A 22596-nucleotide genomic window follows, 5' to 3' on the forward strand; every position below is an offset into this window, starting at 1 on the left:
TTTCGTCAGGTCACCATGAAGAAAAGCATTTTTCACATCCATTTGATGAAGAGACCACCCGTTAGAAGCAGCTATGGAGAGTATTGTACGAACAGATGTCATTTTGGCAACCGGTGCAAATGTCTCATCATAATCAATTCCATATTCCTGCTTATTTCCTAAGGCAACCAATCGAGTCTTGAAACGATTGAGAGACCCATCAGAATTCAGTTTCACAGAATACACCCATTTGCAACCTATGGGTTTGATATCAGGGGGACAAGAGACAATATCCCATGTAAAATTCTCTTGAAGAGCCTGATGTTCCTCATTCATTGCTTTTATCCAGCGCATGTCTTTAACAGCCTGCGCATAACAAGTAGGAATAAATATGCTAGACAGTGAGGCGGTCAGAGAAGTATGTGAGGAATCATACCTGTCTGGTGAATATCTATCTGGTGATTTAGATATTCGACTAGAACGTCGTTGTTTGACCGGTTCAGGATCAGGTGGCGGATATGTGTCGGGAGGGGCAACAGGAACCTGTTTTCTGCGTTGTCTAACATATGTGATTCCTGGTTTGTAACGTTCTATAGATCAAGGCATAACAGAAAAATTAGGAAGAATAGCAATTTCATTTGTGACAGGAGAAAGAGAATGAAACATAAATTGATTATCAAAAAATGTAACATTCCTAGAAACTCGAAAGCGGTGATTAGACACATCATAACACACAAATCCCTTATGAGAGTTGTTATACCCCATAAATGCACATTAAATAGACTATGCTCCAAGCTTATTTCGTTCAAACTGAGGTAAGTGAACAAAACACACACATCCAAAAGTATGTAAATAACTATAATCAGGCTGAGTTTTAAAAAGACGAAAGAAAGGAGAATCAAAATCAATAACCGTAGAAGGAAGACGATTGATCAAGAATACGACTGTGGAAAGTGCCTCTACCCAAAATTGGGATGGCACAGAAGCTTGAAGAAGTAAAGTGCGCGTTACATCAAGCAAATGACGATTCTTTCGCTCTGCCATCCCGTTTTGTTTGGGGGTATTGGGACATGATCGTTGAGATAAGATCCCTTTTTGTTGAAGGTACTCCTGAAACTCATGAGACATATACTCACCTCCAGAGTCAGATCGAAAAATTTTCACACTTGCTTGAAATTGAGTTTCAACATATGTCAAAAACTTCTGAAACATAGAAAACACTTCAGACTTAGATCGAAGAAAATATATCCAAGTAAAAAGACTGTAGTCATCAATAAATGTGACAAAATATTTATAGTGAGCATGAGATGTTGCAGGAGACATTCCCCACACATCACTATGAATCATCTCAAAACAAGTGGAGGCACGATGAGCACCTGATGGAAAAGGAAGTGTTTTACTTTTAGCCAATTTGCAAACAGAACATGAAATAGAAGCAGTACAAACATGTTTATTGCCCAACAAACCCATTTTAAAAATAAATGAGACAAAACAACAGAATTTGGATGACCCAATTTTCTATGCCAATCCTCATAAGAGTTCAAAACACTATTACTAGCAAAAGATAAATGACTAGAGCTAAACTGGAGCGGAAACAATCTTCCCACTTTAGGCCCCTTCGCGATCACCTTCCCTGACACCTGCTCCTGCACAAGACAACCAACACGAGAAAAATTAACATTATAATTGTTATCCACCAATTGACCAATTGACAATAAGTTGGAAGCAATTCCGGGTGATACAAGCACGTCACGAAAGTTAGAGTTTATGTCACCAACATCAGTGATAATGAGTTTATTACCATCAGCAATTTGAATTTGCTGATTTCCATTATAAGAATGTAAATTGTGCAAGTATTCAGAGGAGCCCGTCATGTGATTGGATGCGCCAGAATCAAGAAACCACGGTATAGAAACATTAGAAGACTTACCCTGAATTCCGAAGGCTGAAAGAGCAGAATGTACCATTTGTTGAATCATTTCAGGTTGTATAACACCGCCATTAGATGCACCAGTACTGAGAGGACCAACTGTAGAGTTGGTAGTGGCATGGAATGCTTGGGCTGGACGTTGTGTTGGTTGGGGAGGACACGTGGGATAGTCAGAGATGATATGACCCCGTTGTTTGCAATAGTTGCAAAACTTCTTACTGCAGCTGCGAGCAATATGTCCAAATTGTTTGCAAGAAAAACATTGGACTTGTCGCATATCACGACCCTTTCATCTGCTCTGAGCAGCATATGCAATTGCCACGGGTTCGGAACTGACAACATCATGAGACATAGCTCCTTGAGTAATCAGACGTTGTTCTTCCCTGAGAAGTTCACCAACACAAGTATCCAAAGAAGGAACAGGATTCCTATTTAGCAAAGCACCTCTGACAACCTCAAATTCTGAACGAAGTTTCATGAGAAATTGATCTTGCCCACTGGTGTTGTAAACTTCTTGAACAGCCGCGAGGGAGGTCTTGGGAACCTTAGCGTGTATAATAGCGGAGTGTTCTATCCAGAGATTTAGAAAACCAGAATAGTATTCTTGAATAGACAAGTCACCTTGTTTATAGTTGGCTATGTCTAGCTCTAACTGAAACCGTTTTTCCGAATTGTCCTGGTTATAAACGCGCTTCAAATAATTCCATATTTCTTGAGCAGTTGAAAAAGAGCGCAAATTATTGATCATCTGAGGATCAATACTGTTGAGAATCCAAGTGATGATTTGAGTATCTTTAGTTTCCCACACATCTAAAGCAGTTTTCTCCGTTGGTGCCTTAGAAACATCATCTAAGTGACTCCATAATCCCTTTCCTCTAACATACATCTTAAATTGAAATTCCCATGCCGAATAATTTTTGCTGGTAAAACGGACACAAAAATTATCTCTTTCTTTTTCGGAAGCCATCTAAGTTAGTATGCAACAAGATTCAACCTCACTAATTGATAAATTATTATAATAATAATAATTCTTATTATAATAATTATTATGATTATAATAATAATCTAGCAACAGTAAACAAACCAAATACTCCACGAAGAGTATAGTGTCCACAATCCACAAACAGTGCAACAAGAAGATAACCAAGATAATCCACGAACAGAACAATCCACAATCCACAAACAAAGCAAATGCGATTTTGAAGAAGTGGCAAAATCAAAAGATAATCACGATCAAGAATCTCAAACCAAGAACATCCAAGAACAAAAAAAATCAAAATTGCAACCGAAAAAAAAAACACGACCGAGAATCACGATTTGGGAAAAGAATCGCAAAACAAACCGAAGCCCTAACCCTAGAATCACGATGAAATCTCCGCGAAACAAATTCCACGTTGATCGATCAGAGACCAATAAACGATGTACAACAAAACTCGATCAGAACCAGAAAATCACAAGTTTGATCGTGAGGCTGATACCATGTCAGAAAAATAGGTTTGATCCCTCTCTCATTATTATTTCTGGTATATATAGAGATTACAGGGTTATACAAGTAATTACACTAATTAATTACATTTAATGAGAACAAATCAATTTCTGATTTGTTTCCCTTATTCTAGGAACAAACCCTATGAATAAACTAATTCCTATTAATACTGATTTGTTTCCCTTATTCTAGGAACAAACCCTTAATCTATGAATAAACTAATTCCTATTCACAGTCTGACCCCAATTCGAGGTTCTTCATCTGATAATGTGTCTTCATCACCACCCTCATGAATGTTTGCAGTGTTTGCAATTTTCCTTGCCACCCAAGTTAATTATGGACTTAGTGTTGGATGCATCACATTTCTTCCAACCCCAGGGTTCTTCCGCATTATCTTGACATCTTTGTTCATCTCAATATTATTCAACATGAGATTGTTCAATCTATATGCACCAATCATATGATAACCAACCAAAATCATTGGTTCACCTCTACTTTATAGCTTCTTTCTTCATGCATGAGGGATACATTTGAAGTATAGTGAGATAAACACTCTCAAATAAGTCACAATTAGTTTCGTTCCTGACCAAACATCCTCTTGTCCTTTTCCTTAAATATTTTGTAGGTATTTACTCAAGATATAAGCAGTTGTGATCACTACTTCTACCTATAGATTGTGAGTTAGCCCTTTATGTTTAAACATGCTTCTTGCCATTTTCAGTACACTTATGTTTCTTTCTTCAACTAGTTCATCATGTATTGGATTATATGGTGTTGTGAATTCATGTATGATTTCATGTTGACTGCAATAGTTTTCAAGTTCATTGGATGTATAATCTCCTCCTCTATTTATCCTCAAAGTCTTCACGGTCTTGCCACTATGTTTCTCAACTAATCTCTTAAATCTTTTGTACACCTACAAGGCATCACTCTTAGCCTTAATCAAATATAGACTCGTCATTCTCGAGAATTCATCTATAAATATGATTAATTATTTGTTTCCACCTAATGATAACACATCAAACGGGATACAATTTTTTGAATGAACCATATTTAAAATCTTGAGGGTTCTATATTTTGCACGTACTTATTTTAAAATTAGCCTCCTGTAGCATCATACTTAAGTGAATCATATTCTATGATTACTAAGTATACCATTTATACTATCAACACTTATTATATTACACTTCATCTCAGGGATATATAATACTGTTTATATTACTACTTTCTTGTAATATTGTAGATGAACAAGAACATCTATCATGCCTTATACTTCCAATTGGATTTCTATCAGCTAGGTTTGTCTTAGTTCTCTTTATTAAATCAAACTAACTGATCAAGTTATTGTTATCTATCATATGATTTGAGCACCTTATGTCAATGTACTAGGTCATTGAATTCATTTCATCTTCAATTGTTGTCACCATAAGAATCAATGGTTGAAAATCAAAACAAGAGCTTTAGTGTGCCAAAATTGCTTCTGCTTAATTGTTTTGAGGTTTATTTTCTTTCACAAACCAACATTCATCATCATAGTATCCAAATTTCTTATCAAAGGGATTTCTTCTTGGCATGATTATTTTCATTCCCTCAGCCTCTTATATGAAATGATTCCTTTTAAATTGGCTTGATTAGTCTTATTTTATTTCTTTTTCTAGATATCCTCAATGTTCTTGAATCTACTAATAATGTAAGTATTGAGAGCAACCTAAGAGGGGATGAATTAGGTTTTATGATTTTTTTTCTCATTTTTAAGCAACGGTTCTTCCCTTTTTATTATTGTTTTTCATAATCAAGTGTATGAACTTTGAATGAAAGTGCATAAAAAATAAAATGCAAAAAAATAAAAGACACAAGAGATTTATCCTAGTTCCCTTTTCCAACTTAAGGGTACATATAGTCCTTTCACACCTTGAAGGGATTTTCCACTATGTAATATTTTTATACAAGCCTCGCACCAAGACCTGTCTTAGAATCTTCTAACATAAACACCAAACTTATGGTGGAATTTGAATCAACTCTATTCAAAGAAACTTTTTACAAACTCCAACAATATGTTGGATTTTGAATCTCCCCAAATCAAAGAATTTTTTCCAACACAAACAGAAAATATACCATTTTCTATTTGCAAACACTTTTAGAAAGCATACACATTTTCTTTACAAATTAAGTCACCATACACTTGGTGATCAATTACAATACTTAAACAAATTTGAATATATGTAGTTGTTTTATAATCAATTTCAATAATATATGAACCTTAAGTGCTCACAAATTTGAATGAAACTTTTTCAATGATATGAAAGTTTATGCACAAAGTTTCTTGTTTTATGATGTATGAACACTTTAAAAAATATTTGAATTGTATTTGAATTTTGTATGGAAGAGGTTATTTGAAAACTAATGTATTTTATATTAAATACATGCTAAGAAACCTCTATGAATTTATGCTAACTGATGTATTTTACGATATATTTGCAAAATGTTTGAATTTGATGCTAACTTGTTTCTATTACCTTTATAAACACTCAAATTATTTCTAACAAAAACAATGTGAGACTATATTCTAACCAATTTGTGTTCACATTATTTTTCCAAGATTCTTGTTCCTCCCTCACAATATTCTCTTTCTACTCCAACTTCCCTCATTTCTTATATGTATTTTTAAACTTTCATATGATTTTTATATAGGTGTTGATACACCTTTAACTCATAGCCTTTTTTACATGTGGATCTTTAGCTTTGGTTTATGGAAGCATATTGCTTTATAGGCATCAAAAACCTATGGTATATGTATCTTCATTTCATTTTTTTTTCTTTTTGAGATTATGCATTGCACGTGTTCTTATATTTTATGCAAATTTTTTGGTATTGATATTTATTATTAGGTTTCGTGTTGATGCTCAAGGGTTTCAGTGCAGTTTGGTTTATTGTTTTAGCAGTGTAAAAAAGGATGATATTTGGATTTTAAGTTATGATTTTGTATGCAGTTATCAAATCATGTCAGTATAGTTCAATTACAAGTGTAACATTATTGGACTGTTGGACAGTGCCTTGGGTGATTCTACTCACATGAATCTTACTATTCTAATTTGGTTTTCCAATGGAAACCTAATACTACAAATTTAAATTGCTTTTTTGTCTTATAATTTAGTTTAGTTTCTTAACTTCATTATTTGACAGATCTGTTTTAGAATTAAAGACTTTGGAATCAATCAAATTGTCTGTAAATATTGTAAGTGGTCCATTCTCAAATCATTTTAAGGCATAATACAAAACACTGAAATTCATGTTTGCATAGTTGAATGTTTATACTAGATATATCTAAATTCCTTAACATGTACTCTTTTGCGGGCTATGGATATGGTGTGTCAAGCTTCGTATTTTACTCACTTGCTCCTTTAAAATATGTTGTCTTTCCGGTGTAGAAGAAATGAGGGATGCAGAGTAGAAGGAGAACATTGTGAGGGAGGAAAAAGAATCTTAAAAAAATAAGATGAACACAAATTGGTCAGAATATAGTCTCACATTATTTTTGTTAGAAATAATTTGAGTGTTTATAAAGGTAATAGAGATAAGTTAGAATGTAATATGTATATTAGGCCTTTCTTATAAAGGAATAAGTTTAAGCCTAAAAACTTTAATTGTAAATATTTTAATTAACTAATTAATTTAAAAACATATTAATTTAACTTATTAAATATTAATTCAAATAAAAACATATTAATTAATAATTATTCTAGTCATCCTTGCCACGTAGTTAATTTGTTTTATCTCAATCATCAATGTCTCCAAAAATGGAGGGGATAATAAAAATCCAAAGTCCATCAAAATTAAGGGACCAAAATCGCAGGTTTCGTAATAGGAGAATCAATTGTTTAAAACGCTCTAACTAGAGAGACCAAAAGTGAATTTAAGTCTATTATTTTTTTAGCATATAAAGTTTATACATAATGAATTGAAATTGAGTACCTTATGTAGCACCTCAAATTTGCACCTACCTTGTGTACATACATTTTCATCATTAGGTCATTAGCATAAAAAAGTCCATTGCATAGCATTGCATAGCCATTTGCCGAAGTGCAAATTCAGAAGAATTAGGTCAAACTGGTCAAGAGAATCAGTCAAAGAAGCAAGCATGTGCTATTTTCATTGAGACAAAGCCCTAGGGTTGATTTATCAAGTTCATATGGTCTAAGGATCATTATGAAGTGATTTGGGCCAAAGATTGGTTGATCAAAGCTCAACAGTCAAGCTGAATTTCAGCTGAAACCATAGAAAGTCAACTGTGGTCAACTATGGTCAACTGTGCCTGATTTTATGGATTTGAAGGTGTGAGATGGTTTGAAAGGCTTCATTCATGTCCATACAAGTCTCATTTGACATATCAAAGATCAAGGTTGAAGAAAATAAAGTCAGACAAGAAGTTTCCAAAATTGGCAGGTGACCTGTAATTTCAACTGCCCAAAATGGAAAGTTTTTCTCCTCAAAATTACTTCATCATACAAGCTTCAAATGGAATTTTGTCCAACATGAAAGTTGAAGATCTTGATCTCACCATTCCAAAAAGTCCAAGAACTTGAATTTCCCATGTGTGGTTGGCAAGATATGGTCCAATCATTTTCAGAAAATGCCCAAATTCAAAGTGGCATAACTTTCACATGGAATGGCCAATTTGGTTGATTTTTATTTGAGCAAACCACATTTCATATGATCTTTCATGGTGGATAATCAAATTTCATCAAAAACTCTCATGGCAAAATGGCATTTTTTAAGTGAACACATTTGCATTTTTGGCATGAAAAGGTGATTTTGAGAAATACAAGCCATATGCATATGAGACCTTTTGCAGCACATCACAAATGATATTTTGGACTTGTGTGAACTGGTTTTGAGCTGATATGTGGACTGGTTTGGAAAAGGGCATATTGGACCTAACACTTGAAAATGCACATTACACTAATCCTTTCCATTTGCTAATCTTGATTAATTTTTTGGATTAAGCCTTGGTATAAATGATCTAATCATAACAGAATGCTTAATCACATTCCATTTTTTCAGATCCAAAAGCAAAACACAAGAATTCTCTCATTTTTCTCCATTTTGCACTTTCACACTTCTTCACAATTCATCAAGATTCCCTCCATTTTTTCGTGTTTTCTCTTGTGATTCATCATCTGTAGGTGTGGTAGCAGTTCTGTTGAAGCTCACAGTGGAAGAACCTTGAAGATCCATGGCCATGGCATTTGCACCTTGTGTATAACAGTTGGAGATTTCCACCAATACAAGCTGCTTCGAGCTAGGATCTTGACTCCACATGCTTGTATACACCTTGCTGCGCATCTGTTTTTTGGATTTCAAGGCCTGAACTCAACAATTCCATAACTGCATTTCGATTAAGGTTGGAAATCAAACTCCATAATTGCTTCAATTAGGATAGGGATTTGATAGAATGTTCATTGTAGAGTAGCCTAAAGCTTGAATCGTGCGTTTTCATTGGACATTGGCTGAGAAATCTCGAATCAAAGTCTAGATGTTAAAACTTCTTTCAATCGATTCTCATTGTGTATGAATTTCTGGTAAATTTCATCATGATATTTGTAATCTACGTGCTTAGACGGTTCCAACCATATGCCATTTGTTGATTTTGGTTGAAGTTTTGTGCATTTGGATTTTCTGGAATTCGCTTGATGAACGCGGTGAAGAAGATGGTCCAAACGCGTGTTTGATCTTCATTGCCATGGCTTGCGTTCAAATTTCATGTTTAGCGCCAAACCGAGCCAATCACCATGCGCAACTGAATTACTGAAACGCACGCGTTTTGGCCAGGCGGTGAATAATTACAAGTTTGCCATCAGACTTAATTAAATCATTTAAAAAACTTCAATAAACATTTCAATATTTCAATTAACTTCAAAAAATCACAATAAATCCAATTTTTATCCAAATTGAATGGGAATTTTTGCATCCATCTCCAAATTGTCTCTAGTTTTTTTTAGGCATAGTAGTCAAAGTTGTGCCTGGTGAATTTTTGACTTTGCCTAGTGATCTTGTTCATGTATGCATTTGATGTATGTTTCACCATTTTTAACATGAAATCTTGATGCCTTAGCCAAAATGCATGAAATTTTATAGGCTTGTTCTTGACTCATTACTGGTGATTTTGATGTGTAGTTTGTTAATTTTGGATTTATGGTTTGCAAGATACGATGTGTTGAAGTTGAGTGTGACAATTTGTGTCACACTATGTTGTGTTGTGTTCTTGAATTTTGTTGCCATGCCTATGCTTTGCCAAATGCTTCCAATTTTTGCATGTGATATCATCTGTATGTCTAGTTTTGCCATGATTTTTTGTAGGAATTTTTGAACCATTTCCTATTTGATTGGGATTTTTGCTTGCTGTTTAGACATTTTAGGGTTTTGCTTGAGTGATTGTCTTATATGCTATGTGAAATGCTCATACCATATCATATGAATGTGAAATTTGATGGAGTGATTCATAACATGTTTGAGTTCACTTTGGCTTTGGTCCCATTCATTTATTAGTTGTTCTCACTGTTTTGCATTTGATTGAAGTTGATGCTTATTTTGCTACCATGTATGAGCTTGCTTGGATTTCTGTTGAGTTTATGATTTTAATTGACCTACTTCCTCTTGTCCAAATGGCATGAAAATTGATGTGTAGCTCATTGAATGTGTCCTGTTTAGGCTGGAATTTTTGTGGAATTTATTGAGCTGTTTAGGTATTTGTTTGAGTGTGACCATTCTGTTTGCTCATATATGGTTCACAATTGCCTAGTTTGACTTAAATTGTGCATGAAATGAATTTGGTGCATAGTTTTGATGTGAGACTAATCGGATTCTCTTTTTAATTGATTAATCTTGGTTTTGATCATGTGTCACTTGCTGTTTTTACTTTTTCACTTCCTTTTGACCCTAGGCTTGTCCTAGTGGTCTTGTATCTTATGTTTGAATGTGATTTTCAGGTTAAGAAGCAAAATACTTAAGGAGGTGGAGTCACATTTGATTGAGTTGTCTCATTTGATATTGTAAACTAACTTGGTTTATTTTGTAGGATGCTTGGCTCCTTTGAGTTGACTTGCACTTTGGTGCATCGGAGTGTGTTTGTCTGTGTATAGCTAATTGTGAACCATTTGCTGTTTAATTCTGTGATTGGTATACTGATGATATTTGATTGATTTCAGGTACATTAGTTGCTAAGATTGCTTTGCTTTGCTTGATAAGCAATTTGCACTGAGGTATAACATTCTTGTCTCCATGTAGTCTGGAAGACCTGGCCTGTTACTTGGCCAGGCACCTGTCTGAAGTCCTCCTTAAGAGGGCGATGTTTGTGCTTGTTTATTTTTGTCCCCAAGCAGGTAAAGACCTTTGTTAAGGCAATTGGCGGATAAAAGAGATAAGCAATCTATCTCCCGCTCTTCTGTTGAGTCATCCCTCTGCTCACACCACTGTGTTGATGCATTGGGATACAAACCCAAGATCTTGTACAGTGTACAGTCGTGTCAGTGTCTTAAGTGTAGAAGGGTTCCCACTTCCTGGACCCACACTTCTTTGTCTGAAGCTCTCCCTAGCCAGGGATAAGAGCTGTGAAGTCTTATCTTCACTCACCTTTCATCCGCTTCACCTTGGCTCTCAATGTCAAGGTTAAGAGCAAAACTCACCCTGTACAGTTGGCTTGCTCTTGCAGCCCCACCCTTGTTTGAGCCTCACTTGTGTGCATATAGTGTGTGCTGTTTGTGACTGTTTGCTATTGCTTGTGCTTTAGGATATGCTTGCTTCCTGTGCAAGTTAGCTAGAAACCTTAACTTAGGGATGATTTTGCATGATAACATCTAGGCTCGAGTCGTAGTCTCCCTAGTTATGTCTCCCTCTGTTATCTGGTTAGGCTAGTCCTGTGTCCCTCTGTAGGGGAACTACGTCGCCCTGATCCTCATACCAGATGAGGTACGTAGGCAGGAGATGAGCAGATCTCTCCGGGCGCCTGTGTCTTTGTTTTGTCTTGTTGTGTGCTTGGAAGCTGATGTAAGTCCATCGAGTGGCATTCGGGTTCTAGTGTGGGTTTGCTGGTTCGGATGCTGATGTAAGTCCAGTGATTGGCGTTCGGGCTCCACGTTTGCCTTCTTGTGTGTGTTTTGGTTCGGATGCTGATGTAAGTCCAGTAATTGGCATTCAGGCTCCATGTTTGCCTTTGCCTGTGTTTGTTTGCGTGCGTGTTAGCCGAGCTACGAATGCTCTGATTCTCCTTCGTCCAAAGGAGATACGTATGCATAGGATGCGATATCCTAGCGAGCATGTGTCGTTGCCCCAGTTCGAACTACTTCGACTCTGATGTCTATGCCTGATAGACTAAGTAGGCCCAGGACGCGATATCCTGCCAAGTCAGTTTCAGTCTGTTTTCTTGTGTCTCTTTCAGCCAGTGTGTGTGTGTGAGCAGTGTTTTAGCAACCATTTTCCTTCCTTTTGTGCGTGGATCCCGTCGAGTACGACGGATGCGTAGGGGTGCTAATACCTTCCCTTCGCATAACCGACTCCCGATCCCATTCTCTTTGGTCGCGAGACCATGTTCTTTCCAGGTTTACTCTGAGCGTTTCCTTTCCCTCCTTTGGGATAAATAACGCACGGTGGCGGCTCTGTTGTTCTTGTTTTCCCGCCGGTTTTTCGCGTAATGCGACACCTTAGCATCAAAATCAATTTCCTTTAATTCCAAAATATGAATAAACTTATACATTCTTGATTCTTGATTCTAAACTTTTTCTTATTTGATATTTCTTCTTTAATTAGTTTTTATCTTTGTCTAAAACTACACTAAGATACGTGATAAATAATCTTCTTAAACACCTTCGACATTAACACATTAGTGAATAAGGAACACAAACTTGTTATCTTTTGTTTTTACATTTTTGTGAATTATCAGTCCTACCTCTGATGGATTAACAGTTAATGATTCCACACTATTAATTTTTCAATTCATACACTCACGAACTAAAAATATCACATTCTTTTTGAAAAAGCTACATATTTTGATTCTTTCCATAAAAAGTAGGAAGGTTTGCATGAAATGTTACATTATCACCTGTCATTGTTTCTTTCACATGTCTTTCTCACTTCTTGATAAATTAAAACTTCCCTTGGATTGTATAAAGTTTTTAAATACCAATATGTTGGATTAAAACCAAATGTTGCTAGGTACCTTACAACTAAAGAAGCTTCTGAAGGGAGAAAATTGAGAGAATAATTGTAGAATGAATTGTCTTGTGATTAGCATGTTCTAATACAATTGAGAATGCCAATTTGTAAATCAATTGTCATTTCGTAACTTGTTTACAAACTTATAAACACCTAACCACCAAAATTTACAAGCTATTAACAAAAAACACAACTAATTAGATAAATTATATAATAAGTTGATGACAATTAGCAAGTGTACTGAACGTATTGAACGTATTGAAGTAATAAAATTTATAAGATCGTCTCCACGTGGATTGCGAATTTAAACAAGGTAACTACACGCTAATTAAATAATAACAACTGGGGGGTATTTTAATAAGCATTTGGTTACGAAAATAAGATGAGAAAATTGTCGGATTAAAGTACGATAATGAAAGGCGATTATATATTTATTTTGAATCCTTTTATTTTACCTGTTGATGAATTGTGTATTTATTAAGTTTCAATTAAATTATCATCTCACTGCGAACTAACAAGATCATTGCACTTAATTCTTTGATGTGTGGCTCACTAATTTATACGATAATTCCCTAATTCCTTAGGGAAATTCAAAGTTAAGTTAGACATTTTAAGTGCGTTAATTCAAAAGCACCGAATTCTAATTACCTATTCCTAGTTAATTACAAAGTCGAATAAATTTTCCTATATCAGATAAGTAGACTAACAATCATAAACTCCTACATATCTAGATCGATTTGTACGCTCGTAAGCGACAAAAAGCATTAAGCTCATGAATAACTTAAATAAATATAATAATAATAAAAGTCTCAATAAATCTCAAACAGACATATGATCCAACAGAGTAAAAATAAATTTCATCTTAACAAGACATAATCTAAGGAATCTAGTTATTCATAGTGCATATGTGTCGCATTACGCGAAAAACCGGCGGGAAAACAAGAACAACAGAGCCGCCACCGTGCGTTATTTATCCCAAAAGAGGGAAAGGAAACGCTCGAAGTAAACCTGGAAAGAACATGGTCTCGCGACCAAAGAGAATGGGATCGGGAGTCGGTTATGCGAAGGGAAGGTATTAGCACCCCTACGCATCCGTCGTATTCGACGGGATCCACGCACAAAAGGAAGGAAAATGGTTGCTAAAACACTGCTCATAAACAAACAAACACTGGCTGAAAGAGACACAAGAAAACAAACAAGACTGACTCGGCAGGATATCGCATCCTGGGCCTACTTAGTCTATCAAGCATAGACATCAGAGTCGAAGTAGTTCGGACCGGGGAAAACACATGCTCGCTAGGATGTCGCATCCTATGCATACGTATCTTCTTGGACAAAGAAGAATCAGAGCATTCGTAGCTCGGCTAACGCACGCCAAACAAAACCACGCAAACACGGGCAAACATGGAACCCGAATGCCAATCGCTGGACTTACATCAGCTTCCGAACCAAACACACCCACACTGGAACCCGAATGCCAATCGCTGGACTTATATCAGCTTCCAAGCACACAACAAGAGGATACAGAATGCCAATCGCTGGGCTTACATCCATCTCCTAACACACACAAAGACAAAACAAAAAGGGCGCCCGGAGAGATCAGCTCATCTCCTGCCTACGTACCTCATCTGGTATGAGGATCAGGGCGACGTAGTTCCCCTACGAAGGGACAAAGGACTAGCCTAACCAGATAACAGAGGGAGACACAACTAGGGAGACTACGACTCGAGCCTAGATGTTATCATGCAAAATCATCCCTAAGTTAAGGTTTCTAGCTAACTTGCACAGGGAGCAAGCTATCCTAAACATGACTTGCACAGGAAGCAAGCCAAACTAAACCTAACTTGCACAGGAAGCAAGCTAAAAAACAAACACATAAGCACAAATAGCACACACTATATGCAATCAATGGGCTCAATCAAGGTTAGGTTTTAGTCGAGGGGTCATATCAACCTCAACAAACAAACCACTGTAACAGGGTAATGTTAGCTCTTAACCCTAACATTGAGAGTTAGGGTGAAGTTGATGAAGGGTGAGTGAAGATGAGACTTCACAGCTCTTATCCATGGTCTGGGAGAGCTTAAGACAAGAATGTGTGGGTTCAGAAAGTGGGAACCCTTCTACACATATGACACTGACTCAATGTACAATGATCTTGGGTTAATATCTGCAATGCATCAACACAGTGGTGTGAGCAAAGCAGATGACACACATAATAGCAGGGGATGGATTACACATCCCTTATATCTGTCAATGCCTCTTCACTTAGGAGGTCTTTGAGTATATACAAGGACAAATGTAAACAAACACAAACATTGCCTCTTAAGGAGGACTTCAGACAGGTGCCTGGCCAAGTAACAGGCCAGGTCTTCCAGACTACATGGAGTTAGGATGTTATACCTCAATGCAAATGCTCTTAAGCAAAGCAAAGCAAGTTCTCAATAGAACTAAAGCAACTAATGTACCTGAAACCAATCAAATACAATCAGTACTCAGACAAACCAACATTAAACAGCAAAAGTCAACAGTTAGTCTATACAGTCAAACAACAATCACAATGCACGCAAGTGCAAGCCATGAGGCATAAGACCAAGTTTTAAAACCTACAAAACAAAGTCAAAGTTAGTCATGATAAACAATCAAACTCAATCAACTTGCATTAATCCCTTTGAAGCATTTGCTTTTTAACCTGAAAAACCAAACTTAAACATGAGCAACAAGACCACTAGAACAAGCCTAGGGTCTAAAGGAGATAAAAAATTTAAAACAGCAAGTGAAAAGTGTCCAAAGTCAAGATAAATCAATCAAGAAACAAGCCCAAGTGGTTTCACATTCATATCATTCATCATTATCATTTCACAAACAAAGTAGGTCAAAGCATGTCATATAGAACCTCAAAGAAGTCAAAGCATGATTTTTTGTAGGAATTGTTGAACCATTTCCTATTTGATTGGGATTTTTGCTTGCTGTTTAGACATTTTAGGGTTTTGCTTGAGTGATTGTCTTATATGCTATGTGAAATGCTCATACCATATCATATGAATGTGAAATTTGATGGAGTGATTCATAACATGTTTGAGTTCACTTTGGCTTTGGTCCCATTCATTTATTAGTTGTTCTCACTGTTTTGCATTTGATTGAAGTTGATGCTTATTTTGCTACCATGTATGAGCTTGCTTGGATTTCTGTTGAGTTTATGATTTTAATTGACCTACTTCCTCTTGTCCAAATGGCATGAAAATTGATGTGTAGCTCATTGAATGTGTCCTGTTTAGGCTGGAATTTTTGTGGAATTTATTGAGCTGTTTAGGTATTTGTTTGAGTGTGACCATTCTGTTTGCTCATATATGGTTCACAATTGCCTAGTTTGACTTAAATTGTGCATGAAATGAATTTGGTGCATAGTTTTGATGTGAGACTAATCGGATTCTCTTTTTAATTGATTAATCTTGGTTTTGATCATGTGTCACTTGCTGTTTTTACTTTTTCACTTCCTTTTGACCCTAGGCTTGTCCTAGTGGTCTTGTATCTTATGTTTGAATGTGATTTTCAGGTTAAGAAGCAAAATACTTAAGGAGGTGGAGTCACATTTGATTGAGTTGTCTCATTTGATATTGTAAACTAACTTGGTTTATGTTGTAGGATGCTTGGCTCCTTTGAGTTGACTTGCACTTTGGTGCATCGGAGTGTGTTTGTCTGTGTATAGCTAATTGTGAACCATTTGCTGTTTAATTCTGTGATTGGTATACTGATGATATTTGATTGATTTCAGGTACATTAGTTGCTAAGATTGCTTTGCTTTGCTTGATAAGCAATTTGCACTGAGGTATAACATTCTTGTCTCCATGTAGTCTGGAAGACCTGGCCTGTTACTTGGCCAGGCACCTGTCTGAAGTCCTCCTTAAGAGGCGATGTTTGTGCTTGTTTATTTTTGTCCCCAAGCAGGTAAAGACCTTTGTTAAGGCAATTGGCGGATAAAAGAGATAAGCAATCTATCTCCCGCTCTTCTGTTGAGTCATCCCTCTGCTCACACCATTGTGTTGATGCATTGGGATACAAACCCAAGATCTTGTACAGTGTATAGTCGTGTCAGTGTCTTAAGTGTAGAAGGGTTCCCACTTCCTGGACCCACACTTCTTTGTCTGAAGCTCTCCCTGGCCAGGGATAAGAGCTGTGAAGTCTTATCTTCACTCACCTTTCATCTGCTTCACCTTGGCTCTCAATGTCAAGGTTAAGAGCAAAACTCACCCTGTACAGTTGGCTTGCTCTTGCAGCCCCACCCTTGTTTGAGCCTCACTTGTGTGCATATAGTGTGTGCTGTTTGTGACTGTTTGCTATTGCTTGTGCTTTAGGATAGGCTTGCTTCCTGTGCAAGTTAGCTAGAAACCTTAACTTAGGGATGATTTTGCATGATAGCATCTAGGCTCGAGTCGTAGTCTCCCTAGTTGTGTCTCCCTCTGTTATCTGGTTAGGCTAGTCCTGTGTCCCTCCGTAGGGGAACTACGTCGCCCTGATCCTCATACCAGATGAGGTACGTAGGCAGGAGATGAGCAGATCTCTCCGGGCGCCTGTGTCTTTGTTTTGTCTTGTTGTGTGCTTGGAAGCTGATGTAAGTCCATCGAGTGGCATTCGGGTTCTAGTGTGGGTTTACTGGTTCGGATGCTGATGTAAGTCCAGTGATTGGCGTTCGGGCTCCACGTTTGCCTTCTTGTGTGTGTTTTGGTTCGGATGCTGATGTAAGTCCAGTAATTGGCATTCAGGCTCCATGTTTGCCTTTGCCTGTGTTTGTTTGCGTGCGTGTTAGCCGAGCTACGAATGCTCTGATTCTCCTTCGTCCAAAGGAGATACGTATGCATAGGATGCGATATCCTAGCGAGCATGTGTCGTTGCCCCAGTTCGAAATACTTCGACTCTGATGTCTATGCCTGATAGACTAAGTAGGCCCAGGACGCGATATCCTGCCGAGTTAGTTTCAGTCTGTTTTCTTGTGTCTCTTTCAGCCAGTGTGTGTGTGTGAGCAGTGTTTTAGCAACCATTTTCCTTCCTTTTGTGCGTGGATCCCGTCGAGTACGACGGATGCGTAGGGGTGCTAATACCTTCCCTTCGCATAACCGACTCCCGATCCCATTCTCTTTGGTCGCGAGACCATGTTCTTTCCAGGTTTACTCTGAGCGTTTCCTTTCCCTCCTTTGGGATAAATAACGCACGGTGGCGGCTCTGTTGTTCTTGTTTTCCCGCCGGTTTTTCGCGTAATGCGACAGCTGGCGACTCTGCTGGGGAAGAAAGTGAAGTTGACCTGTGCTGGTCCATCTTCCCTAAGCGAGTCTCTCCTAGCGCTCTCTAGGTTAGGGCTTTGGTTGCTTTGTGCTGTTATTTATTGCATTCATTTCATTTATTGTTTGCATTTATTGTGTGCATTAATGTTTGCATTCATTCATATTCGTCTGCTGGTTGTGCTGTGTCTCTTTGATTGGGGGTGGGAGTTCTACGAGGTAAAAGGCCCAATACCCAGGCTATGAGTGAAATCTAGGAAACCTAGGAATAGAGTGATTCATGGGAAGCGGGTGGTATGCGCCACTTAGCGGAACATTGATATCACGAGCAGTTTAGACCCTGGTAGGATATTATCGTTACATACTTCAGGTGTGTATATGATAGTATTCTGCGAAAGGTTATTTATGCTGCGTTTCTTTCGACCTTACCCTGGCCTAGATGACGCCCGTGAGTGGGGAGGGAATGATCATTTTAACAGGTGCAGATGGTGACTGTTGGTGACCGGTAGGTGACTTGATGGTGACTCAGGGTTCTGTTGGTGACTCAGTTTCTCAGATTGGGTTCAGATGACAGTTGACCAGTTGACTTTGGGTTTCAGATGATTGTGATCAGAATTCGAGCCGCAGTTTCGATCCGGTGTTCAGAGATGCACAGCTTGCCAGTCGTGTCTGCATCATGTGCATCATAGCATGTTTATTTTTCAAAAGAAACGCAATAGAAAAAAAATGAAAAGAAATTGAAAAAAAAAGAAAAAACTAATCCCTGCATGCATATCATTTCTCAGGTACATTCCAGAGCTTGATTCACTGATAGAGATGGCAACAGTCCCAGAGCCGAAGCGGAAGACCTGTTCTTATAGCTTTCACCGTGAGCCTTTGACATCTCTGATTGAGTTGAGCAGTTTCGTGACCAGGGATCATCAGAAGGGGTTCAGTGACCAGTATGGGGATCTGTTGACTTTGTTGAAGATGGCAGTCGATCCAGTGCCGTTGCAGACTCTCCTACAGTTCTATGACCCGGAGCTGAGATGCTTCACTTTCCAGGACTATCAGTTGGCGCCTACTCTCGAGGAGTATTCCATCCTGTTGGGTGTCCCGATTCCGCATCAGATTCCTTTCTTAGACGTACCAAAGGAAGTGGACTTCAGGGTTATTGCTAAGGCTCTTCATCTGAGTATTAGAGAGATCAGTGATAGTTGGAAGACCAGTGGGGATACAGTTGGGCTGCCTTTGAAGTTTCTGCTGAGAGTTGCTAGAGGAGAAGCAGAGAAGGGGAATTGGGAAGCTTTTTGTGCCCAGCTTGCTGTTATGATCTATGGGATCGTCCTGTTTCCGAGCATGCCCAACTTTGTTGACTATGCTGCAGTCTGCATCTTCATTGGAGGGAATCCAATTCCTACTCTGTTAGCTGACACTTACTATGCTATCCACAGTCGGCATGGTAAGGGTGGAGCTATCAGATGCTGTCTCCCACTTTTGCTCAGGTGGTTTATGTCTCTTCTGCCAGTCAGCGGACCGTTTGTTGACGCTCAGAGCACTTATAGGTGGACTCAGAGGGTGATGTCTCTCACTTCATATGATATCAGATCGCAGTCTTACCGGATGGACGTGCGGGATGTTATCATGAGTTGTGGAGGATTCCGGAACGTGCCACTTGTGGGGACCAAGGGTTGCATCAATTACAACCCAGTTCTTTCTCTTCGCCAGTTAGGGTTCGTGATGAGTGGAAAGCCACTTGAAGCTGAGATAGCTGAGAGTGTGTATTTTGAGAAGAAAGCTGACCCTGTTAGATTGGAGCAGATTGGGAGAGCTTGGAAGTCCATTAACGTCAGAGATGGATCTGTCTTAGGGAATAAGTTTGCCATTGCTATGCCTGATTACACCGATTGGGTCAAGAAGAGAGTGGAAACTTTGCTGCTACCCTATGATAGGATGAATCCGTTACAAGTGCAACCACCCTTGATCCTTGCTGATACTGTGCCTGTTGAGCAGTACAAGCAAGCCCTGATGGAGAATCGTCGGCTGAAGGAGAAAGAGCAGGATGTCCAGATGGAGTTGTATCAAGCCAAAGTTGATAGGCTGAGTTTGACTCATCAACTCAGAGATGTCCAGAGTGCAGATATTGGTGGGGTAAGGAGCAAGAAGAGATCTTATGCAGAGATGGAGACCTTGCTAGATGCGGAGCACAGAGAGTGTTTGAGATTGCAGAGAGCTGAAGCCAGTTATCTGAAGAAAATCAGAGACTTGGAGAAGCAACTCAGAGACAAAGATATCCAGATGAAGAAGGAAGTCGACCAGAGACTTGCATCAGAAACCCGGCTTGGGGCAGAAGTTGTCGAGCTTAGAAGACAGTTGAAGGAGAAGATCACTCCCTTGCCAGAATGTTCAGAGTGTGAACTATTGATAGACCAGTGTCACTACTTGAAGACGCTCATTCCTGGAAGTAACTTGTCTTAGCTTGTATCTCCTGATGTTTATGTTGTGAATCAACCCCAGGCTTGTTGGGTGGGATTCGTTCTTGTACTTTGTTGGATATTCGGATCTTTGTTGTATGATCCAGTTGCTCATTTATGGATGAGATTGTTGTTTCACTCTGTACCTATTGCTCAATTGTATGCTGTTTCTGTATCTCCTGTGTTGTTTTGCTGCAGGTTGCCATCTTTCGAAGATGGATCAGGCTCTTTGAATGCCTGAGAAATGATCATTATCATTTGCATCATATGCATTAGCATCATACTCATAACATTTGCATAACAGGTGTTCTTGTGCCGACTTCTCACTCTGGTTCCTGTGTCAGGCAGGATAGCTGATCAGCGACCACACCGGTATTCTACCAGACTTAATCAGCGCAGAAGCATGGATCAGGTTCAGAACGAATTGGCTGAGATGAGGGCGAACCTGGCCCAATTCATGACTATGATGCAAGGGGTTGCTCAAGGTCAGGAGGAGCTCCGCGCTTTGGTTCAGAGACAAGAAACGGTTATTCAGGCGTCTAACAGTGGTTCACCTGTTGCTCCACCTGTTCATGAGGCCGTCAATGTTGCTGCTGCTCCCGTTTATGGCTATGCTGTGGGAGATGAGCTCAGGGGTATAAGAGTGGATGGACAACCTCTTGCTGCAGAGGTCAATGTCAGAGCTACCCAGGTTCCGGTGCGTCATCCAGCTCCTATTGTCGACAGACAAGAGGACATGTTCACAATGCTGAGTGAAGATGATGGTGATGTTGCCAGAAGGGAGGATAGGGATCGTAAGGTCGATGCCCTGGCTGAGAAAATAAGAGCGATGGAATGTCAGAACTCTCTTGGGTTCGATGTCACAAATCTGGGGTTGGTGGAAGGTCTGAGAATTCCCCACAAATTCAAAGCGCCCACCTTTGACAAGTACAACGGTACTTCTTGCCCTCGCACTCATGTGCAGGCATACTATCGGAAGATCTCGGCATATACAGATGACGAGAAAATGTGGATGTATTTTTTCCAAGATAGCCTATCTGGGGCATCTTTGGATTGGTACATGGAGCTCAAACGAGATTCTATCCGATGTTGGAGGGATCTGGGAGAAGCTTTTCTCAGACAATACAAGCACAACATGGATATGGCACCGAGCCGGACTCAGCTGCAGAGTCTGTGCCAGAAGAATAATGAGAGCTTCAAAGAATACGCCCAGAGGTGGCGTGAACTTGCTGCAAGAGTTCAACCCCCTATGCTGGAAAGGGAGTTGACAGATATGTTCATCGGCACACTTCAGGGAGTGTTCATGGACCGAATGGGAAGTTGCCCATTCGGAAGCTTCTCTGATGTTGTAATATGTGGTGAAAGAACCGAGAGTTTAATCAAGGCCGGGAAGATTAATGATGTGGGTTCCTCTTCATCCAAGAAACCTTTGTCCGGGGCACCTTGCCGTAGAGAAGGTGAAACCAACGCTGTTCAGCACCGCCAAGGGCCGAACAGAAATCAAAATCAGTATAGACAAGTTGCTGCAGTGACCATCCCTGCACCTCAACAACGTCAACCTCCGCAACAACCGAGACAACAACAACAACAACAACAGCAGCAACGTCCATATCAGCCGAGGCAGAGGCTGCAACCTGATAGACGTTTTGATCCCTTGCCCATGACCTACGCTGAGCTATTGCCTGAATTGCTCAGATTGGGTTTTGTGGAATTGAGAACGATGGCTCCGCCGACTGTTTTGCCACCTGGGTACGATGCAAATGTCCGGTGCGATTTCCATTCTGGGGCACCAGGGCATAATATTGAGAAGTGTCGGGCTTTTCAGCATAAAGTCCAGGATCTGATCGATTCCAAGGCGATCAATTTCTCTCCAGTGCCCAACGTTGTGAATAATCCTATGCCCGCGCATGGTGCTCATAGGGTGAACTGTATCGAAGGGGTCGAATCTGAGGATTTGGTTGTCAGCATCGGTGAGATTCAGACTTCTTTGCTGGTTGTCAAAGACCGTCTGCTGGGTGGTGGTGTTCATCCGGGTTGTGATGAAGATTGTGCGGGCTGTGCAGAGTCAGCTAATGGGTGTGAACTGTTGTGGGCTGGTGTTCAGAGTCTGATTGATGAAGGCTGTGTGCAGTTTGGCCGGGCTGACAACAGAGATCGTGGGGCAGTGTCTACTGTCACAATCTTCTTCAAACCGTCTGAAGGACGGGCGCCTACAACAAGTGGTAATCCAGTTACCATTTCTGCACCAATTTCTGCCAACACTCCGAA

The 22596-nt window shown here is 39.2% G+C and overlaps 2 protein-coding genes across 2 annotated transcripts in view; both read right to left on the reverse strand.

Moving 5' to 3' along the window:
* Positions 1-2198: 2198 nt before the first annotated feature.
* LOC127104707 (uncharacterized) lies at positions 2199-2876 on the reverse strand. Its single transcript, XM_051041876.1, has one exon. The coding sequence runs from the start codon at positions 2874-2876 to the stop codon at positions 2199-2201; it is 678 nt and encodes a 225-aa protein (XP_050897833.1).
* Positions 2877-2961: 85 nt separating this feature from the next.
* LOC127104708 (uncharacterized) overlaps positions 2962-22596 on the reverse strand; it is an 89242-nt gene continuing 69607 nt past the window's right edge. The window contains exon 2 of the mRNA XM_051041877.1: positions 2962-3150. Coding sequence (XP_050897834.1) covers positions 2962-3150 — 189 coding nt within the window. The remainder of the gene's footprint in view (positions 3151-22596) is intronic.

Source organism: Lathyrus oleraceus, chromosome 7 (genome assembly GCF_024323335.1).
Source record: "Lathyrus oleraceus cultivar Zhongwan6 chromosome 7, CAAS_Psat_ZW6_1.0, whole genome shotgun sequence".
Classification (NCBI taxonomy): domain Eukaryota; kingdom Viridiplantae; phylum Streptophyta; class Magnoliopsida; order Fabales; family Fabaceae; genus Lathyrus; species Lathyrus oleraceus.

Excerpts from the sequence above, each read along its gene's own strand:
- LOC127104707 (XM_051041876.1), bottom strand. The coding sequence starts at position 2,876 with ATGGCTTCCGAAAAAGAAAGAGATAATTTTTGTGTCCGTTTTACCAGC.